Here is a 21,983-nt window from a genome sequence, read left to right on the forward strand (position 1 = left end):
GACCTTGACAGCAACATCAAACTCAGGCTCGCTCTCAGTCTCACCAACCTGCCAAGCCTCTGCCTCCGTCAAAACCATCTCAGCCCTTTTGACTCTTTTCTCCAGGGCATAGCCAGTCTCCCAACATCATTGCCTCTTCCTCAGCCTATCGGAGGTCGCCTACACCTTTTCCTCAGCCGTTGGGAGGTCATCACATCAGACCAATGGGGTCCTCAACATCATTCGCCACGGCTACTCTCTCAACTTCCAGACTCTTCCACCAGACAATCCTCCCGTAGAGTCTGCTTCTCACTCCTCCCAAACCCCCCTCCTCCTGAGGGAGGCCCAATCCCTCCTTCTCAATGCCATCGAAGAGGTGCCTCCGGACCAAAGGGGTCAGGGATTCTACTCCCGCTACTTCCTGGTTCCCAAGAAGACTGGAGACCTCCGTCCCATCCTCGATCTCAGGGACCTCAACAAGTGTCTGGTCAAGGAGAAGTTCAGAATGCTCTCCCTTGCCACGCTTTACCCTCTTCTCTCTCAGCACGACTGGCTATGTTCCCTGGACCTTAAAGAGGCCTACACTCACATCCCAATCAATCCGACGTCACGTCGCTACCTACGGTTTCAGATACAGCACCGTCACTATCAGTACAAGGTACTATCTTTTGGCCTCGCATCATCGCCCAGGGTGTTCACCAAGTGCCTTATTGTGGTAGCGGCCTTCTTCAGGTCTCACAACCTCCAGGTGTTCCCCTACTTGGACGATTGGTTGGTGAAAGCAACTACGTCTCCACTTGTGCTGCAAGCCACTCATCACACTATCTCTTTCCTCCATCTCTTGGGGTTCGAGATCAACTACCCCAAGTCGCATCTGCTTCCCACACAGCGACTTCAGTTCATCGGAGCAGTTCTTGACACCACTCTGATGAGGGCGTTTCTCCCCTTCGACCGCCACCGGACCCTGCTCCACCTCTGTCGTCAGGTGCTCCTTCATCAAACCATCCCAGCTCGACAGATGATGGTCCTCTTGGGCCACATGGCCTCGACGGTCCATGTACTTCCTCTGGCGCGACTCCACCTCAGGACACCTCAGTGGACTCTAGCCACCCAATGGTCACAAACCACGGATCCTCTTTCTCATCCCATCTCTGTGACATCGTCTCTTCAGCAATCTCTTCAATGGTGGTTGAACTCCTCCAATCTTTCCAGGGGTCTCCTCTTTCATCTACCCCCTCACTCCATGATCATCACCACAGATGCCTCCCCCTATGCGTGGGGTGCTCATCTGGGAGATCTACGCACCCAGGGACTCTGGACCCCTCAGGAGCGTCAACATCACATCAATTTCCTGGAACTCAGAGCCATGTTCTATGCTCTCAAGGCCTTCCAGCACCTTCTCTGCCCTCAGGTTCTTCTCCTGTGCACAGACAATCAAGTCGCCATGTACTACATAAACAAGCAAGGCGGCACCGGATCTTGCCTCCTCTGTCAGGAGGCCCTCCGCATCTGGACCTGGGCCACGGACCACAGTCTCTTCCTCAAGGCTGTCTACATCCAGGGCGAACAGAACTCCCTGGCCAACAGTCTCAGCCGCATCCTTCAACCTCACGAGTGGACTCTGGACCCTCCAACACTCCACTCCATCTTTGCTCGCTGGGGCACTCCACAGGTGGACCTCTTTGCAGCTCCTCACAACCATCAGCTGCCCCAGTTCTGTTCCAGACTCTTCTCTCCTCACCGTCTGGCCTCGGATGCATTCCTGCTCGACTGGACGGATCGGTTCCTCTATGCCTTTCCTCCACGCCTTTCCTCCACTACCTCTGATGTTGCGGACATTATCCAAACTCTGCAGGGACAGAGCCACCATGATTCTCATCGCTCCTCGGTGGCCTCGCCAACACTGGTTCTCCCTTCTGCTTCAGCTCAGCTCCAGGGAGCCCATTCCTCTTCCTGTGTTTCCTACTCTACTTACACAACAGCATCGGTCTCTACTACATCCCAATCTGTCTTCGCTCCACCTGACAGCTTGGTTTCTCTCGGGCTGATCTCTCCAGAGAATCTGTCTCAGCCTGTCCGTCGCATTTTGGATGCCTCCAGGAAACCGGCCACTCTCCAATGTTACCATCAGAAGTGGACCCGGTTCTCCTCTTGGTGTCTCCTGCATCATCACGATCCCACCTCATTGGCGGTGGAAACTGTACTGGACTATTTACTCTCTCTGTCCGATGCTGGCCTCAAGTCTACCTCAATCAGAGTCCACCTCAGTGCCATCACTGCATTTCATGAGCCTATCCTCGGAAAACCTCTCACGGCTCATCCTCTGGTTTCCCGGTTCATGAGAGGCCTCTTCAATGTCAAACCACCTCTGAAGCTTCCTCCAGTCGTCTGGGACCTGAATGTGGTTTTATCGGCCCTCATGAAACCCCTGTTTGAGCCCCTCGCCACAACTTCGCTCAAATTTCTTACATGGAAGGTGCTTTTCCTCATTGCCATCACCTCTGCCAGGAGGGTTAGTGAGCTGCATGCACTGGTTGCCGACCCACCTTTCACTGTCTTTCACCATGACAAGGTGGTTCTGCGTACCCATCCTAAATTCCTTCCCAAGGTGGTCTCGGTTTTTCACCTCAACCAGTCCATTGTGTTGCCTGTCTTTTTCCCTAAACCCCATTCTCATCCTGGGGAACAGGCGTTGCACGCGCTGGATTGTAAACGTGCCCTTGCATACTACCTTGACCGTACCAGGGCTCACCGTTCGTCTCCTCAGCTCTTTCTGACCTTTGATCCTAACCGTCTAGGTCGTCCTGTCTCTAAACGGACGCTTTCCAACTGGCTTGCTGCCTGCATTGCGTTCTGTCATGCTCGGGCCGGTCTCTCACTGGAAGGTGCTGTCACGGCCCACAGGGTCAGAGCTATGGCTGCTTCTGTGGCTTTCCTCCGTTCCACGCCCATCGAGGAAATCTGCAAGGCTGCCACTTGGTCCTCAGTTCACACGTTCACTACTCACTACTGTCTGGATGCCTTCTCCAGACGGGATGGACACTTCGGCCAAACTGTGTTACAAAATTTATTTTCCTGATGGCCAACCATCCCTCCTCCCTCTCTGTTAGCTTGGAGGTCACCCAAGCGTTAAGAATATGCTGCCTGCTTGTCCTGGGATAAAGCACAGTTACTTACCGTAACAGGTGTTATCCAGGGACAGCAGGCAGATATTCTTACGTCCCACCCTCCTCCCCGGGTTGGCTTCTTAGCTGGCTTATCTTAACTGGGGACCACGCACTCCTCCGTCGGGCGGGAAGGCACTCGCGCATGCGCGGTGCGGCCAACTAGAACTTTCTAGTTAAAAATGTCCGTACCGGGGCTCCGTCGGTGACATCACCCATGCGTTAAGAATATCTGCCTGCTGTCCCTGGATAACACCTGTTATCCCAGGACAAGCAGGCAGCATATTCTTGACTGATGGGTGACGGCACCGACGGAGCCCCGGTACGGACAATTTTTTAGAGTGATTGCACTCTAAGAACTTTTAGAAAGTTCTAGCTCGGCCGCACCGCGCACGCGCGAGTGCCTTCCCGCCCGACAGAGGCGCGCGGTCCCTCAGTTTCTTAGTTTCCGCGGAGCTAAGAAGACGCGTTTTCAACGGCTGTTGAAATTTTCTCCTAACTTGCCTTCCCGCTCGCGTAAACGTTTTGGCTTAAATTGCCTTTTTTCTTTCTTTCCATTTTGTTTAAAAAAAAAAAAAAAAAAAACTTTTATTTTTTTCTTCAGTTTTCGGTTTTCCCCGGCGGGGCCTTCTGCCACCATCGAAGCCTCGGCCTTCGATTTGGCGGAAGCCGTTTTTACTTTCATGCCCCCTCAACCGGGTTTTAAAAAGTGCCAGCGGTGTGCTAGGCCTATATCTCTCACGGACCCACACAACTGGTGTTTACAGTGTTTGGGTCCTGAGCATCAGGCCTCTTCTTGCACCCGCTGTGCTACTTTAAAAAAACGGACATTAAAAAATCGCCAAATTCAACAGCGATTGTTGTTCGGTGCCGACATGTCCGACCCCGTTCCTTCGACTCCGGCTTCGGCACCGATTCAGTCGGCACCCTCGTCTTCGACGCCGCGTGATTCCACACCGGCATCTCAACAGTCAGGTAAGCCGGCTAAGAAGCCTTCCCCGCTGGAACGTCTTCCGGCCTCGAGTGCAGTGAGTCCAATCCTGCCGCCTGTAAGACGCCAGCGGAAGCGCTCCGCCCCTATAGAGGTGAGTCCCTCGACATCGGGCTCCTCATCTCCGGGGCGTCGAGCGGCACCGCAGGTACCGCAGAAGAAAAAAGCGGTACCGGTGCCATCCCTCGATGACCGCATTACGGCCATTCTTCAGGTGCAGCTTAAGGAGCAATTAGAACGACTCCTTCCTGCTATCATGACACCGAACCTTCCGGTGCCAGTCCGCACCGAGCCACCGGTACCGGTTGTGGATCAACCCGTATCGATACCGATTGTGGAACCCGTGTTACCCGCTTCCACTGTATCGGTACCGCTTCACCTAACCTCATCGGTATCGATGCCAGTCCTTGCACCGGAGCCGAGAGCTCACCATCAATCGGTGCAGACTTCGGCACCGGTGCGACCGATAACTTCTCCTGACTCGGTATCGATGAGGTCGGGTAAGTCGGTGCGCAAAACCCGACACATGCAAACGTCGACACCTGAGTCTCGGGACCATTCTTCCCATGTCAGAGACCCTGATCTGTGGGGAGATTCAGAGGAACCCTTTCTTTCTGAAGGCGAATGTTCCTCAGAGGAGGAGGATTCGGCTGTCCCTGACCCATCCTCCAAACAGGCCACTTCCTCTTTCTCTAGTTTTTTGAAAGAGATGTGTGAGTCCTTGTCCATTCCTTTGGAGGCTGAATCCAAAAAGTCTAAAGCTTTTTTGGATGCCCTTGATTTTGATCAGCCTCCAAAGGAATTTTTGAAACTTCCCCTTCATGACATCTTGAGGGAAACTTTCTATAAGAATTTAGAGACTCCTTTAACTGTCCCAGGGGCCCCACGTAAACTGGATTCTCTATATAAGGTAATTCCCATTCCTGGGTTCGACAAACCTCAACTTCCACATGAATCCTTATTTGTCGAATCCACCCTTAAAAAGACTTCAGGAGCCAGTGTATATGCATCTGTCCCTCCTGGCAGAGAAGGAAGGGCCATGGATAAATTTGGTAAGAGGCTCTACCAAAATGCTATGTTGGCAAATAGGGCTGGTAATTATGCTTTTCATTTTTCTTTTTATTTAAAGCATCTCCTTACCACCATGGCTTCTTTCGAAAAATATCTTCCTTCACGAAAGCATCCCGCTTTTCACACATGCTTGTCGTCTCTTCTACAATTACGTAAGTTTATGGTTAGATCCATATATGACACCTTTGAACTAACATCCAGAGCGACAGCAATGTCAGTAGCTATGCGTCGTTTGGCCTGGCTTCGGGTATCCGAGCTTGATGTTAACCATCAAGATCGGTTAGCCAATGCCCCATGCCTAGGGGATGAGCTCTTTGGGGATTCCATGGACTCAACCACACAAAAGCTCTCTGCTCACGAGACGCGCTGGGATACCCTGCTTCAGAATAAAAAGAAGCCTCCTCCGCCAAGACCATATAGGCAGCAATCGGCCTATCAACGCCGCTTCACAGCTCGTCCATTGACTACCACTGCTCAGCAACCTAGGCGTCAGAGGCAACAACAACGTCAGCCTCCCAGACAACAGCAGCAGCAACAAGCTGTAAAACAACCTCCTCAGCAGAAGTCACAGCCCTTTTGACTTCATTCTCCACAGTATAGCCAGTATCCCTATTCCTGTTCTCCTGCCTCAGCCTATAGGAGGTCGACTTTCTCTGTTCCTCAGCCGGTGGGAAGTAATCACATCGGACCAATGGGTCCTCAACATCATCCGCCACGGCTACTCTCTCAACTTTCAGACTCTTCCACCTCAAAGCCTGCCAAAAGAGTCTGCTTTGAACAGTCCTCAATCGGCCCTCCTTATTCAGGAGGTCCAATCCCTCCTCCTTCTGAACGCTATAGAGGAAGTTCCTCTAGATCAAAAGGGGCAGGGATTCTACTCCCGTTACTTTCTAGTTCCCAAAAAGACAGGAGATCTCAGACCCATCCTGGATCTTCGCGATCTCAACATTCATCTAGTAAAAGAAAAATTCAAGATGCTTTCTTTAGCCATCCTTTATCCCCTTCTAAATCAAAACGACTGGCTATGCTCCCTCGATCTCAAAGAGGCTTACACTCACATACCGATCAATGTAACCTCAAGACCATATCTCCGATTCATGATCAATCATTGTCATTACCAGTACAAGGTGCTGCCCTTCGGTCTTGCCTCATCTCCAAGGGTATTCACCAAGTGTCTCATTGTGGTAGCGGCATTTCTACGCTCTCACCACCTGCATGTATTTCCTTACCTGGACGATTGGTTGATCAAAGACACATCCGCTCAAGCAGTCCTTCTGGCCACCAACCAAACCATCCAGTTTCTACAACTTCTGGGATTCGAGATCAATCTACCCAAATCTCATATCATTCCCACTCAGAGACTTCAATTCATTGGAGCGATCCTGGACACACTCCTAATGAGAGCTTTCCTACCATCCAATCGTCTCCAGACTCTTCAGTCTCTATGTCACCAGGTGCTTCCACTGCCGTCCATCTCAGCAAGACAAATGATGGTACTCTTGGGGCACATGGCATCCACAGTTCATGTCACACCTCATGCCCGTCTTCACCTGCGCACTCCTCAATGGACCCTTGCTACCCAGTGGTCCCAAGCGTCGGATCCTTGCTCACGACACATATCTGTGACATCATCTCTTCGTCAGTCTCTTCAATGGCGGTTGGTATCCTCAAATCTATCCAGAGGTCTTCTGTTCCATCAGCCTCCTCATCAATTAGTCATCACCACAGACGCCTCTCTGTACGCATGGGGAGCTCACTTGAACGAGTTCCAGACTCAAGGTCTTTGGTCAGCCCAGGAAAGGAAGCATCAAATCAATTTCCTGGAACTCAGAGCGATGTTTTACGCCCTCAAGGCCTTCCAACACCTTCTCTTTCCTCAGGTCCTTCTGTTGTGCACAGACAATCAGGTTGCGATGTACTACATCAACAAACAGGGTGGGACAGGCTCTCGCCTTTTATGCCAAGAAGCCCAGAAGATCTGGACTTGGGCCATAGATCATCATCTCTTCCTCAAGGCTATTTACATTCAGGGGGCTCAGAATTCTTTAGCGGACAAACTCAGCAGAATTCTCCAACCTCACGAGTGGACACTCGATCCCGTAACTCTGCAGTCTATCTTCGATCAATGGGGCACTCCTCAGATAGACCTCTTTGCAGCTCCTCACAATCATCAGCTGCCCCTATTCTGCTCCAGACTTTACTCTCCGCACCGTCTAACAGCAGATGCTTTTCTCCTCGACTGGTCGAATCTGTTCCTGTACGCCTTCCCTCCTCTGCCTCTCATGTTGAGAACCTTGTTCAAGCTCAAGAGGGAACGAGCCACCATGATTCTGATTGCTCCGAGGTGGCCCAGGCAACATTGGTTCTCCCTTCTACTTCAACTCAGTTCCAGGGAACCTTTTCTTCTTCCTCTGTTTCCTTCTCTGCTTACGCAACAGCGGGGAACCCTTCTGCATCCCAACCTCCAGTCTCTACACCTGACGGCTTGGTATCTCTCGGGCTGAACTCGACTGATACTCTTTTGTCTCAGCCCGTTCGTTCCATTCTGGATGCCTCCAGGAAACCAGCCACTCTTCAATGTTACCATCAAAAGTGGACGAGATTTTCTTCCTGGTGTCTTCTTCATCATCTTGATCCCACTTCCCTGGCAGTGGAGACGTTGTTAGATTATCTTCTTTCTTTGTCTGACTCTGGCCTGAAGTCCTCTTCCATCAGGGTCCACCTCAGTGCCATTGCAGCTTTTCATGAGCCAGTCCATGGAAAACTTCTTTCAGCTCATCCCCTGGTGTCCAGGTTCATGCGTGGGCTTTTCAATGTTAAACCACCTCTTAAAGCCCCTCCGGTTATCTGGGATCTCAATGTGGTTCTTTCAGCTTTAATGAAACCTCCATTTGAACCTTTAGCTACTTCTCCTTTCAAGTTTCTCACTTGGAAAGTGCTTTTCCTTATTGCTCTTACCTCTGCCAGGAGAGTCAGTGAGCTTCATGCACTGGTTGCAGATCCACCTTTTACGGTTTTTCACCATGACAAGGTGGTTCTGCGTACACATCCAAAGTTTCTCCCCAAGGTTGTTTCTGAATTTCATCTCAACCAATCCATTGTTCTACCGGTTTTCTTTCCAAAACCTCATTCTCATTCTGGGGAACAAGCTCTGCATACTTTGGATTGTAAAAGGGCTCTTGCTTACTATCTGGAGCGTACGAAACCCCACAGATCAGTTCCCCAGCTTTTTCTGTCCTTTGATCCGAATAAATTGGGACGTCCTGTTTCTAAACGTACGTTGTCTAATTGGCTGGCAGCGTGCATTTCATTCTGTTATGCTCAGACCGGACTGACACTGGAAGGTTCTGTCACGGCCCATAGAGTCAGAGCAATGGCAGCATCTGTAGCTTTCCTCCGTTCCACTCCTATTGAGGAAATCTGCAAAGCTGCTACTTGGTCCTCAGTTCACACTTTTACATCTCATTATTGTCTGGATGCATTCTCCAGAAGGGATGGTCACTTCGGCCAATCTGTTTTACAAAATTTGTTTTCTTAATGGCCAACCTTCCCTCCATCCCTCTTTTTGTTAGCTTAGAGGTCACCCATCAGTCAAGAATATGCTGCCTGCTTGTCCTGGGATAAAGCACAGTTACTTACCGTAACAGGTGTTATCCAGGGACAGCAGGCAGATATTCTTGCGTCCCACCCACCTCCCCGGGTTGGCTTCTTAGCTGGCTTATACTAACTGAGGGACCGCGCGCCTCTGTCGGGCGGGAAGGCACTCGCGCGTGCGCGGTGCGGCCGAGCTAGAACTTTCTAAAAGTTCTTAGAGTGCAATCACTCTAAAAAATTGTCCGTACCGGGGCTCCGTCGGTGCCGTCACCCATCAGTCAAGAATATCTGCCTGCTGTCCCTGGATAACACCTGTTACGGTAAGTAACTGTGCTTTATCTTAACTCTGAAGAGTAAAGTGGGGGAGATAGTTTCCAGTCAGGCAGACTTAGAGGGGAATTCATCAAGCACCTTTAGGGCTTGACAAGCCTTTAAAGCACATTAAGAGAATTAGAGGTTGCTAAATTCTAAATCCCATTTTATACCTATAGGCTTTTAGCATTTAACACACTCAAATTCTCTTAATTTGTGTTAAGGTGCGTTTAGTTCTAATGCTGCTTGATGAATCCCCCCCCCCCCCCTTAGAGACAATGAACAGAGGCAGATTAGGGAGGTGGTTGTGATCCATCCAACTTGGCACGCTTTTAGTTGGTGAAGAGGTTCAAAGGACCATTTGACATCTAAAATGACATAAAACTCCTGGGCCGGATGGGTTCAGTAGAGAATTTTTTCAGTGATTACGAAGCAGGTGAATAGGCCCTTTGGAGGCTAATTATGATTGAGTCAAACAAGGCAGAAGCTTCTTGAATCATTGTAACTAGGCTTTAAGTACAGTTTTGCCCTTCTTTCTGCATAATACCACCTGATGATATGTGGATTTGAAGATTCTAGCTGAACACGTGCCAAAATTTATCCCTAAACTGGTGGGGGAAGAGCAGTCAACCAGCTTTAGCCATTAGTCTGACTCAGAAAACATTTGACCATGTTTATTATTCTTCCTTTAAAATCAGGCTTTTTATTTTTTTATTGGTGTTTGGAAGAAAATTTTCAATTACATGAGAATAAACCAAACTGCCTATTTATTCAAGGCTGATAATACATTACAGGAACAATTAAGCCCTATTCTGAAAAGATTTGTCAAGTGACACACACTTACACCTATGAACTGTAGACTGAGTCTGCCTTGAAGAGTGCTGTTATAATAAGGTAAACCTGAAAGAGCAAAATGGCTTTTGTAATTTAGATAAAACCATATTTGTTTGTCAATAAGAATAGTAAATGTCTTTTATTGCAGCTGTTCAGGAAAAGGAGAAGAACAAAGAGAAAAAATATAAAAACTTTTTAAAACTAAAATTGAAGAAAAAGAAGAGAAAGAAATCAAAATCAGGTATTTCTAATTCAGTTGGTATGAGAGTTATTACGCCTGTTGTATGTCTATATTTTATTGAAGCAGCTTCTACTATGCTTGTTATTTACCCATCAGAACTTTTGTAGCTAAGCTATGAGATGAATAACCTTTTCCAGTCTTTCCTTACAAAATCTACATTGTTGGTTTTACCAGTTTTCTTTGCAGGCGAGATGGCCAACAGTAAACGATGATGTAGTGTCCTGGGCTAGAGCTATCAATCTCAGTTCAACACCCTTTAACCATACTTGTGTCTGGTACTGATAGATGCACGACTCCTGAAATAACACTTTATATTTGCCTCTCACTCATTTCTCCTTGTTGGCTGCCCTATTTTGTCCTCTTGTTTTGCAAATTTTGTTCTTTCCTTCCTTAGGTGTCCTGGTGGGTTTTCACGTATTTGTTTTTCTCATGGGAGTGCTTGTCTAACTTGGAGACTTAAGTCTGGATATTTCAGAGGGTCATTATTATAATGCATATTTGGCCCTTTGGACTGAATTATATATTCAAGGGGTAGTCAATAATTTATCTACCTCAGAAGGAAAGAAAAGAATTTTCAAAAAATGTTTGGTTTTTTTTTTAAATAATTTCTTTATTCATTTTTAAACTTACATCAAGTGTACAGTAAATATCAACCAAATATAATACAACATCACTTGAAAAATTTTCAATATCATACACCAAGAAGATTTAACCCCCACCCCCCCCCTCCCAAATTCATATACAACTAATATATACCACATGAAAATAATATCTTACAACAATCATCTATATATTCTTAATGGAAAAACAAGAAATCCCCCCCCCCCAAAATCCACATGTGTGTTAAGATTGGGAAAAGTGTAACTTATTCATTACTATAATTTAATAAAGGTCCCCACACATCCTTAAATTTATTATAATAACCTTTTTGAACAGCCAATGCTCTTTCCATTTTATACACATGACAAACTGAAGACCACCAAAAACAATAATTCAGTCTTTTACAGTCCTTCCAATTATGTGTTATTAAGGCTTTTTGGGAGTCTATTAGGGACCAAAAAAATTGTTTGTTAAGAGAACCATGTAGCATTGTCATATGACACAATTTTATTTGGCATGTCTATGAGAGCTAAATGTCAAATATCTGCTAATAATAACAAGCTTTTATTGATATTAACAGGAGTTGCCATCCAACAAATAATTTTCAATATAGTCCCCTGATAGCTCCATAGACTTCATCCACTTTTCCTGCAATGACTTTAATCCCTTTGAAAATAATTATTTTTGACCTTCAAACCAGGATGTCATAACTGCCTTGACATCTTCATCACTTGAAAACCACTGTCTACAGATAGATTTCTTTAAAACTCCTGCCAATATTTTTATTCTTTGAAGTGGGGGGGGGCCATCATGGGGGGGGTGTTCCTGGCACAAGTCGGGGGATTTTTTGGGTTTTTTTTTAATTTTAAAAATGGGGACAGATTTTGTACATGACGTGGACAACATCTAGGCCCATTTTAAAAATGCTGTTTAACGCTATTTTCTAACGCTACCGGCACCTCCAGAGCTGTCAGAGATCTTGGAGAGTTAAAAACCATCGCTGCATTTTATGCATCATATGGGCATCGATCAGAGTGCTCATTTTAATATTGAACTTGTTGTGATGTATTTACATACGATTATCGGAGGCTGCTACAAACCACGAAAAAGATTGCGATTTGCCATTTTGGGCATCGATAGATGCAATACTTTGTTGCTAAACCGATTAAAACTGGTTTAGCAACAATCATTAAACTAGTGGTGAGTTTTGTGCATATGGGCCTCAGTGTTTTCACATTCATCTGAAATACTTCTCATTTATGCCATGTTTGGTGAAATTCCATCTATTTGGGAGAATTATTGTGCTCGCACAGACTTGAATTCCTTTTTCATAATCCTTTCCAGCAGTTCATACTAAACAAAATGGCCAATCCCAATAATGAATGTGTGTGAAACTTCGGTACGGATGATAAAGTAGGTGTGTTGTGTGGATTTCTTTTAAGAGATTTGTAATGTTGCCCTTTTTTTTCTCTTAACAGAGTATTGTGGTAGTGAGGAAAACATTGATATTTCATGGGAGCTTTCTTCAAAACTGCTCAAATCTAGTATTGTCCGTGCATCTTCATGTTCTCCTAAAACCATGCCTTTGCATAGTTCAGACACAGGATACCACAGAGACAAACCTAAAATAAAGGGTAAGTGGTATGTCGTCTTCAGAGGACAAGTAGGAGTTATGGCATAAGCTTTGAAGTCTCATTTGTGTGGGGGCATTTCTTCTGCTTGTCCAGGGAGGAAGCACAGTTTTTTTTACCTGATAATGCAGCCACACTATCCCTCCAACTGTCCTCCCAGGCCATCTCTATTTATTTATTTGTTTAGATTTAGATTTCTATCCCGTTCTCCCGGGAGCTCAGAATGGGTTACAATTGACGTTCACAATAAAGTTACAGGACAATACAATTATAGGCGTTTGAAGACGAGACAGAGAGAGAGAAGGGGAGGGAGAGCAAGGGGAGCACAGGAAGGGAAAGGGAAGAGATGGGGGAGCTATATCATTGGCTGAAGGTGGTGGTGGGGAGGCAGGGGCCCTCTCTGCACATGCTCTGGAGGCCCTCTAGGCTGTTACCAGCTTTAGGAGAGCAGCCATCAGCAGTGACATCTCCCATTGCCCTGCTATCAGTGGAGTGCCCCTGTTCTTCATTGATCCCTATGGATCAATTTAGAGGCTCGAATGGAGTCTTGGCTTTGGGCGCATAACAAGAAAGTTGGACTTGGGAGAGTCTTTGGACGTCGTGTACCTGGACTTCAGGAAAGCTTTTGACAGTGTCCCACACCGCAGGCTGCTAAGCAAGATGGAATCGATGGGGTTAGGAGAGACACTAACTGCATGGGTCAATGATTGGCTGAGTGGCAGACTTCGGAGGGTGGTGGTTAATGGTACCCTCTCTAAAACATCGGAGGTGATCGCAGGGCTCGGTCCTGGGTCCACTCCTTTTCAACATATTCATAGGGGATCTGACTCAAGGGCTTCAAGGTAAAATAACACTATTCGCCGATGACGCCAAACTATGTAATATAGTAAGTGAATGCAGTTTACAGAATTATATGGCGCAGGACTTGCTTACATTGGAAAGTTGGTCCTCAACCTGGCAGCTAAGCTTCAATGCTAAGAAATGTAAGGTCATGCACCTCGGAAGCGGAAATCCATGCAGGATGTACTTCTTGAACGGAGAAACTTTAACTAGGACTTCAGCAGAACGAGATTTAGGAGTAATCATCAGTGCAGACATGAAAACTGCCAATCAAGTGGAGAAGGCTTCATCTAAGGCAAGGCAGATATTGGGTTGTATTAATAGAAGTTTCGTCAGCCGAAAGCCTGAAGTCATAATGCCGTTGTACAGGGCCATGGTGAGACCTCATCTGGAGTACTGTGTGCAATTCTGGAGGCCACATTACAGTAAAGATGTGCGCAGAATTGAATCGGTTCAACGGACGGCCACCAGGATGATCTCGGGTCTCAAGGGTCTCTCGTACGAAGAGAGACTGAACAAATTGCAGCTCTACACTCTTGAGGAACGTAGGAAGAGGGGAGACATGATCGAAACATTTAAGTACCTCACGGGACGTGTCGAAGTGGAAGATGATATTTTCTTTCTCAAGGGACCCTCGGCCACAAGAGGGCACCCGCTCAAACTCAGGGGCGGAAAATTTCATGGCAACACCAGAAAGTATTTCTTCACAGAGAGAGTGGTTGATCATTGGAACAAGCTTCCAGTGCAGGTGATCGAGGCAGACAGCGTGCCAGACTTTAAGAATAAATGGGATACCCATGTGGGATCCCTACGAGGGTCAAGATAAGGAAATTGGGTCATTAGGGCATAGACAGGGGGTGGGTAAGCAGAGTGGGTAGACTTGATGGGCTGTAGCCCTTTTCTGCCGTCATCTTCTATATTTTCACAATTTGCTTTTCCCTTGTAAAGCAGTTGGCTAGTGAGTCTAAATCTGTGAATTGTCACTCTCGCTGTTCAAGTTTATTTTTCTCTAATATTTCTGTATACTGTATAAACTCAGAGTAATTAAGTGCTTCACACTAAGGGCTCCTTTTACAAAGGTGCGTTAGGGCCTTAACATGCAGAATAGCGCACGCTAGCCGCTACCGCCGCGTCTTGAGCAGGCGGTAGTTTTTTGCTAATCCGGTGCGTGCACTAAAAATGCTAGCGCACCTTTGTAAAAGGAACTCTAAGTTTCAGTACTGAGTCATTGCAGGAATCCAAGGAAGCAGTATTTAATGGAGTAGGAAATGAAGTGCAGCAAGCAAGAGACACAACAGGCTAATCATAGTTAAGGGTTTCAGGGTAACGAAACAGTTTGTCAAGGCAGTTACTGAAGCCAGTGGTGTGCTGGGTTGCACATGGACGGTGAGAATGAGCGGCATTTTTCAATATGACATCTGAATCTAAGTTTGGACGTTTTGTAGAAACCATCCCAAAATCCAGTAGGAAAAATGACCATTTTCAAAACAAGAAAACGTTTTAGTTTTGAAAACGGCCATTTCCTAGATGGCTACACAGACATCCCAGCAAAGCAGTTGGCCCCTAGGGGGCACTGCAGTGAACTGCATACAAAAACTACAAGCTTGAAATGCTACTTTATGCCATTTTTTGAATGTTTATCTCTTTTGAAAATGATCCCCAGTGTCTCTATAGGAGTCTTTAGCAATCTTGTGTAGGATACAGTTTTATCCTGGAGTGCATATCTTTGGAGGGTTATCTAAAGAAGTGGAATAGAAGATAGTGTCCTGTTTTGGATTAAGATAGAAAGTTTTTCAATGGAAAAGAATAGATAGTGGGGTTCCCAAGTGTCTGTGCTGGGACCATTGCTTTTTAACATATTTATCAATGATCTAGAGATGGGAATGGCTAGTAAGGTAATTAATTTTCTGATGATACAAAGTTATTGAAAGTTGTTAAATCAAAAGGATTGTGAAAAATTGCAAGAGACCCTTATGAGACTAGGAGGCTGGGCATCCAAATGGCAGATGACATTTCATGTGAGCAAGTACAAAGTGAAGCATGTGGGAAAGAGGAACACATTGCAAGGTTCCACGTTAAGAGTCACAACTGTTGATACGTTGAAACCCTCTGCTCAGTGCTAAGAAAGCAAATAGAATGTTAGAAATACCAGGAAAGAAATGGACAACAAAAACGAGAATGTTAGAATGACTTTGTATCACTCTATGGTGCAACCACACCTCAAATATTGTGTGCAGTTCTGATCACCGCATCTCTAAAATGATATAAGAGAAATAGAAAAGCTACAGAGAAGAGCGACAAAAATAATAAAGGGGATGGGATGACTTCAGTATGAAGAAAGGATAAAGCGGCTAGGGCTCTTCAGTTTGGCGAAGACAGCTGAGGGGGAGATATGATAGATGTCTATAAAATACTGAGCAGAGTTGAATGGGTAGACGTAAATCACATGTTTAGTCTTTCTAAAAATACTAGGACTAGGGGGAATGTGATGAAGCTAAGTAGTATATTTAGAACAAACTGAAGAAAATATTTCTTCACTCCACGTGTAATTAAACTCTGGAATTAATTGCCAGAGAATGTGGTAAAAAGCAGTTAGCTTAGCAGGGTTAAAAAAAAAAGGTGTGGATAATTTCCTAAATGAAAAGTCCATAAGATAGACTTTGGGAAATCCATGGCTATTCCTAGGATAAGCAGCCTAAAGTTTGTTTTACTCTTCTTGGATCGTGCTAGTTACTTGTGACCTGGATTGACCAGTACTGAAAACAGGATACTGGGCTAGATGAACCTTTGGTCTGTCCTAATATGGCAACTCTTATGTTCTAATTTTTAAAATGTTTCTGCAAAGAGTTAGTGAAATGATGCACTTTTAAAATTATTATTATTAACTATAAACCCTTTGAGATGAGAACCTAAATACATTTTTTTGTTGTTGTTTTTTTTACAAGAGGAGAAGGAAGAAGCATGAAATAGGCATAACAACATCTGAAAGATGATAAAACGCACAAAACTGAATATTTATTTTCTGATTTAAGAAGCTAGAAGATGATAAAATTATGAGTAACATGTTGAAAATTAGTTCATAGAGAGTGCTAGATGAGTTGAATAACTTTGCAGTTAATGGTGTAGGGCAGGGGTGTCAAACTCAATCACATCTGAAAAAAAGGCTAAGTTGCGGGCCGAAATCTGTTTTTTTTTTTTGATACTTAGGGGTCCTTTTATTAAGGTACGCTAACCGATTTAGCGTGCACTAAATGCGCACCTTAATAAAAAGACCCCTTAGTCTTAGTAGAACATAAGAATTGCCGCTGCTGGGTCAGACCAGTGGTCCATCGTGCCCAGCTGACTGCTCTCGCAGCGGCCCCTAGGTCAAAGACCAGTGCCCAAACTGAGACTAGCCTTAACTATTCAGAAGGAACTTGTCTAACTTTGTCTTGAATCCCTGGAGGGTATTTTTCCCTATAACAGCCTCCGGAAGAGCATTGCAGTATAGGGTTATAACCTCTCCAACCTCACACCGGCTCTGTGATGTAAACAAAATAAATAAAAAAGACTTTTCCTCTCTTTTTTAGGTCCTAGATAGGCATGAGAGGGGGGTCAAATTTTGGATTAGGCAGTCTGTTCTGATTTTGTGTGTATGTGGGTGAATGAGAGGGTGTTGGACATTATTATTCAATAATATAACTTCAGGAGCCTGGTAGCAAGGGAGTAGGGGTGGGGATGAGGGCAGAGAAGGTTGAGAAGCATGCAGGCCGGTGGATGTTGAAATAATAAAAACTGTTCCCTGGAATGCAGGAGGCCTCCTGGACACACCATTGTAATAAATGAATGGAAAATGGAATGTGGGCCTCCTTGATTTCTCTCCTTCCCTTTAGGAAACCCCAAAATACCTTTCCTCAGCTCCAGGTCTGCATGACTCTGCAGGTTCCCGCGGCCTGCAGAGGATCGCTGGTCAGCAGTAGCCATCCTAGCAGGCCACTGTAGCCTCAGCTGCACGTTCCCTCTGGCGCGGTCCCGTACGTCAGAGGAGGGGCGGGACCGCGCTAGAGGGAATGTGCAGCTGAGGCTACAGCGGCCTGCTAGGATGGCTACTGCCGACCAGCGATCCTCTGCAGGATGCGTGAACCTACAAATGATGCGGCGATTGTATCGGCAGGCCAGCTTTGGGGAAAATTTGAAATTGGCCGGCGGGCCAGATTTTGACATGTCTGGTATAGGGCAATCAAAAACATTAACCGTGGCTCTTTAACTATGAGGAACTAAAATGAAAAGCCAGAGATCAACCACGGCCTTAATTATTAGAAAAAGAGTGCTTGCTTGAACTAGGTGGGCCCCTAAGGTCCTTGTCTGTCATTCCTATTCTGTGATTCCTGTAAAGTTCTCATTCTGACTTCCCGTAAACTCCCATTGCACAACATATTTGGAACAGTGTCACAAATTTGTTGTTTTATAATGGGATCTGCTTTAGCTATGGAGAATGTGATGCCATTTGTGGCATCAGATCTAGTATCAATCTAAGGGAAACTGTATTTCCTGTGAGTTTAGTGGAACTGCAGAGGTGGAAGATAGCTTAAATTTAAGTAAACTATAATGACTTACTAGAAACATATAGAATCTATACTATCTCTGTTCTTTGATTTTGTGAAATTCCTTTCTTTAACTGATTCCCATTTATCGAGCTGAAATTGTGTTCAGTTGGCATTTTGATTGGGAATAGTGGCAGATTGAAAACAACTTTTCTGTTCAACAGAGGAGGACACATTGAGCAACCTCTCGACTGACAGTGCACTCTGGAGTGACGAAGAGTTTGATGCCACCATGACCAACCCTGATCATGGTCCCAGTGGAGAGAAAAGTTGCTTTGAGATTGTTCGCTGTATGTGTGAGACACAAGAGGAGAATGAGTTCATGATTCAGGTAATGTGATGGGGGTCTCATTTCTCCACTGTAAAATGTGGTGCTTCTACTATTGTATTTCTTCTAGGGAGTAGAGTGCTGCTACTTCTGCCCATGTTTACTGTGATCACTGCTTCCTTTTTCCTTCAGAAAGCAATGCCTGGTTTTCTTTCAGTACTGAATTGTCACCCTCTGTCCTTTGGAAACAGCAATTGCTGTGATTCATTGCCACTAGTTGGCAGTACACAAAGCAATCAATTGTAAACTATTCTATTGAGTCACTAGTTGTCACCATACTGACCAACAAAGAAAAAGAAATATCAGTCTGAACCATCAAGAGGAATAGGAATTTGGCAACAGGAGGAGAGGAGAGGAGAGGTGCATGATGGCAAAAGAACATGTAACTTGCTTCATAGTAACAGAGAAGCCTGTCCCAGGCTTTTTTGAATTCAGGCACAGTCCTTGTCTCCACCAGGAGAGTATTGCACGCATCTACCATCCTTAGATTACGCCTTAGCCTATCACCTCTTAACTTCATCCTATGCCCTCTCATTCCGCAGCTTCTTTTCAAATGAGAGAGACTCGATTCTTGCGCATTTACGCCATGTAGGTTTTTAAAAGACTATCATATCTCCCCTCTCCCGCCTTTCCTCCAAAGTATACATATCAAGCTGTTTAAGTCTGTTCCCATACGCCCTATGACGAAGACTACTCACCATTTTAGTAGCTTTCCTCTGGACCAACGCCAACCTTTTTATATCTTTTTGAAGGTGCGGCCTGCATAATTGTAAACAATATTCTAAATGAGGTTTCACCAAAGTCTTATACAGGGGCATCAGTACCTCCTTTTTCCTAATGTAATGTAATTTATTTCTTATATACCGCTACATCCGTTAGGTTCTAAGCGGTTTACAGAAAATATACATTAAGATTAGAAATAAGAAAGGTACTTGAAAAATTCCCTTACTGTCCCGAAGGCTCACAATCTAACTAAAGTACCTGGAGGGTAATAGAGAAGTGAAAAGTAGAGTTAGAGGAAAAATAAAAATAAATAAATAAAATAAAATAAAATAGGCCATACCTATGTCTATACACCCTAACATCCTTTCGCCGTTGCCTTTTCAACCTGTTTGGCCACTTTGAGATCATCACACCAAATCCCACCCCTCTTTCTTACACAAAAGTTCTTCACCCCCTAAACTGTATGTTGGCAATGTGTATGCATGACTAGAGAAACTGGGATAACAAACACACAAAGACTGGCAGCAGACTTCGTAGAGAGGTAGTTTGAAAGGGGCACTTTCAGGATTACTATGGAGCCGATCTGAAGTCTGTATTGGTTGGGGGGGGGGGGTTCTTTCAAAATACCAGTTGTTGTGATTTTTAAAAAAAAATTCAGCACTGACTGTTTCTGCTGTCCAGTTAGCTGTGACTTCCTTAGGCCTGGATTCTGTAAATGGTGCCTTAAAAACAGCTGCTTATTGTGTGCCATTTGCAAAATCGTGGCTATGTGAAATGTAGGCCAGGGTTTTAAAGGCCTTTCACCAGAATCATGTCTACAGACGTGCCTTACGATGCCTAACAACATTTCTGGCGTTAACCACGTCTACAGTGGCGTTAGGTGGCGTAAGGCACCTCTGAAAATAGGATAACAGTGGCCTTGTTGGAGGCACACTTAGGCGTCTCCATTTTTTTTTATAGCACTTTAATTGGTTTTAAATTGGTGTAGCCAATTATTGTGATGATTATACCCAATTAAGATAGGCAGCAGTAGGGCTCTGTTTTTAGAATTGGGCCTTTAGTGTCTGTCCTGACCAGTCTAGAGCTAGTGGGTTATGTCTGTTGACCGGTGGATGGAGACAGAATATAGTGCTTTGTGATTTCGCCTCTTAAGGGCACCATGTAGCCATACAGTGTTTGTTATTAAAATTTGACATCTTATTGAAGCTTAGAACAGGTCTCAGTGGCTAACAATTAAAGAAGGGAAGTCCATAAAATACAGAAAAGACCTATTCTATCACGTAGGAAAAGAAAGAAAGAAAGAGAGGGCCCCCCCAACTTCATGTATCTCTATTTAAAACTACAAAATGTAAAGAACGTAGTTGGTGGTGATGACAAGAACAGATAAGCTTGGCTGTATCTAAGCATTAAAAATCTTCCAGAAAGAGGAATAAGTTAGGGAATATTTGTAGAAATGTAAGTCTCTTCCCTTTTATTCTCTCTTATGGGGGTTAGACGCCTTCAAACAGCAAAAGGGAACCTGTGCTGAAAATCTGTGCTAAACTAACTTTTCTCCACCTTAAATTCACCCCTGTTGCCACCCACTTTATACTTCAAAAATGTATAAATTTTCAGAGAGGCTTAGGGCTCCTTTTACTAAGCTGCGCTGGCCGTTTTAGCGCACACTACACACGCCTCCATAGAGCTGGTGTTAGTATTTTCCGCATAGCGCAGGGGTTAGCGTGCGCTAAAAACGCTAGCACACCTTAGTAAAAGAGCTCTAAGTTAGGTGTTAGAAGCATAAATCCTTTGAATATTGGGCCTGTTGTCTGAAATCTTTTTGCACTGGAGCAATACTTATTTTGTGTTCTCTTTTATCAAAACCAGTTCTATTCACTCACATCTACATGCTTGGCATACTTCCATGATTTTTTATTTATAAAAATTGATACCACCACCTCCAGCTGAGCCCTTTCATTGTATATTATAAAATTAGAGTCCAATGCCCACAATAAAACTCCCATCATTCTTAATACCTGCTCAAAGAACCAAGTTGTAACTAACTTTCCAAAGTTTAGGTAAACTTGTTGGAAAATGGTCCCAGAGATCAGGTGCAATGCATTGAAATGCAGCACAATTTAGTGATGGGGAGCTTTATGTCAGGATGGCTTGGAGTGAATTATCTGCATAGTTGCTGTTTTCAAGCTCGATTCATTTCTGCTCTTGCTTTTCTTTCTGTGATAGTGTGAAGAGTGTCTATGTTGGCAGCATGGTGTCTGCATGGGGCTGCTGGAAGAGACCGTGCCTGAGAAATACACTTGTTACATTTGCAGAAATCCACCAGGTGCAAAGAATTTAAAATTTTTTCTCTTTCCTTCAGTTTTAAGAGCTCTTTGACTAAAGCTTAGCGCATACTAAATACTAAGAAGCCCATTCCTAAAAAAATAGAATGCTTCTTGTCCTTTAGCCCACACTAGTTCCATCAGCATGCACTAAGCTTTAGTCAAAGGGCCCCTTAGTATTTTGTAAGAGGTAATGGATACTTTTGAATGCATCTTCCTTTTCTGAATAAAGTTTTCTTGATAAGTAGAATGATCTGTCACACTGGCAGGTGACGTCATCCAATGGCACTGACATGACACCGTTTTCTCAGCTGTCTGGAAAAGCCTACTAGAATTTTTGGTGCACTTACACCGCATCATTCCTTTATTTGTCCACAAAAAGGCTTAAGACTATTTCAGCCCACTTTGATATCAAAGTAGAAGCCTAGATCCAAAAGCCGGGAGCCTTTCGCTTGAACAATTCAACCCCTAAAAGGGGTTCTGCAGTGTCAAGTTTGGTTTTGAGATGTTTATTGAGACACTCTTTGAAGCATCAGCAGTATTCTCTGTTGATACAGAGACCCAAGAATGGGGGGCTGCTAGTCTCAAGCAGTTGCTCCAAGGGAATAGTTTGTCTTCCTAGAGTCTAGTTATGCCATAACAACCGTTGACCTGCATATGTGATTGACCAGTGGGAAATGGAAAAAAAAATTGGTGAAGAAAATCCCAAGATACAGAAGACTCAGTGTTTACAGGTTTATTCCCCTGACTTTGAGAATTACGCTCCTAAAT

At 44.9% G+C, this 21,983-nt stretch overlaps 1 protein-coding gene across 1 annotated transcript in view; it reads left to right on the top strand.

The window, feature by feature from the left end:
• The window catches only part of PHF20 (PHD finger protein 20), a 177,819-nt gene that overhangs the window by 131,522 nt on the left and 24,314 nt on the right, over positions 1-21,983 (top strand). Inside the window, exons 22-25 of the mRNA XM_033962633.1 lie at positions 10,094-10,186; positions 12,265-12,420; positions 18,005-18,171; positions 21,115-21,214. Coding sequence (XP_033818524.1) covers positions 10,094-10,186; positions 12,265-12,420; positions 18,005-18,171; positions 21,115-21,214 — 516 coding nt within the window. The remainder of the gene's footprint in view (positions 1-10,093; positions 10,187-12,264; positions 12,421-18,004; positions 18,172-21,114; positions 21,215-21,983) is intronic.

This window comes from Geotrypetes seraphini, chromosome 11, assembly GCF_902459505.1.
Source record: "Geotrypetes seraphini chromosome 11, aGeoSer1.1, whole genome shotgun sequence".
NCBI lineage: Eukaryota > Metazoa > Chordata > Amphibia > Gymnophiona > Dermophiidae > Geotrypetes > Geotrypetes seraphini.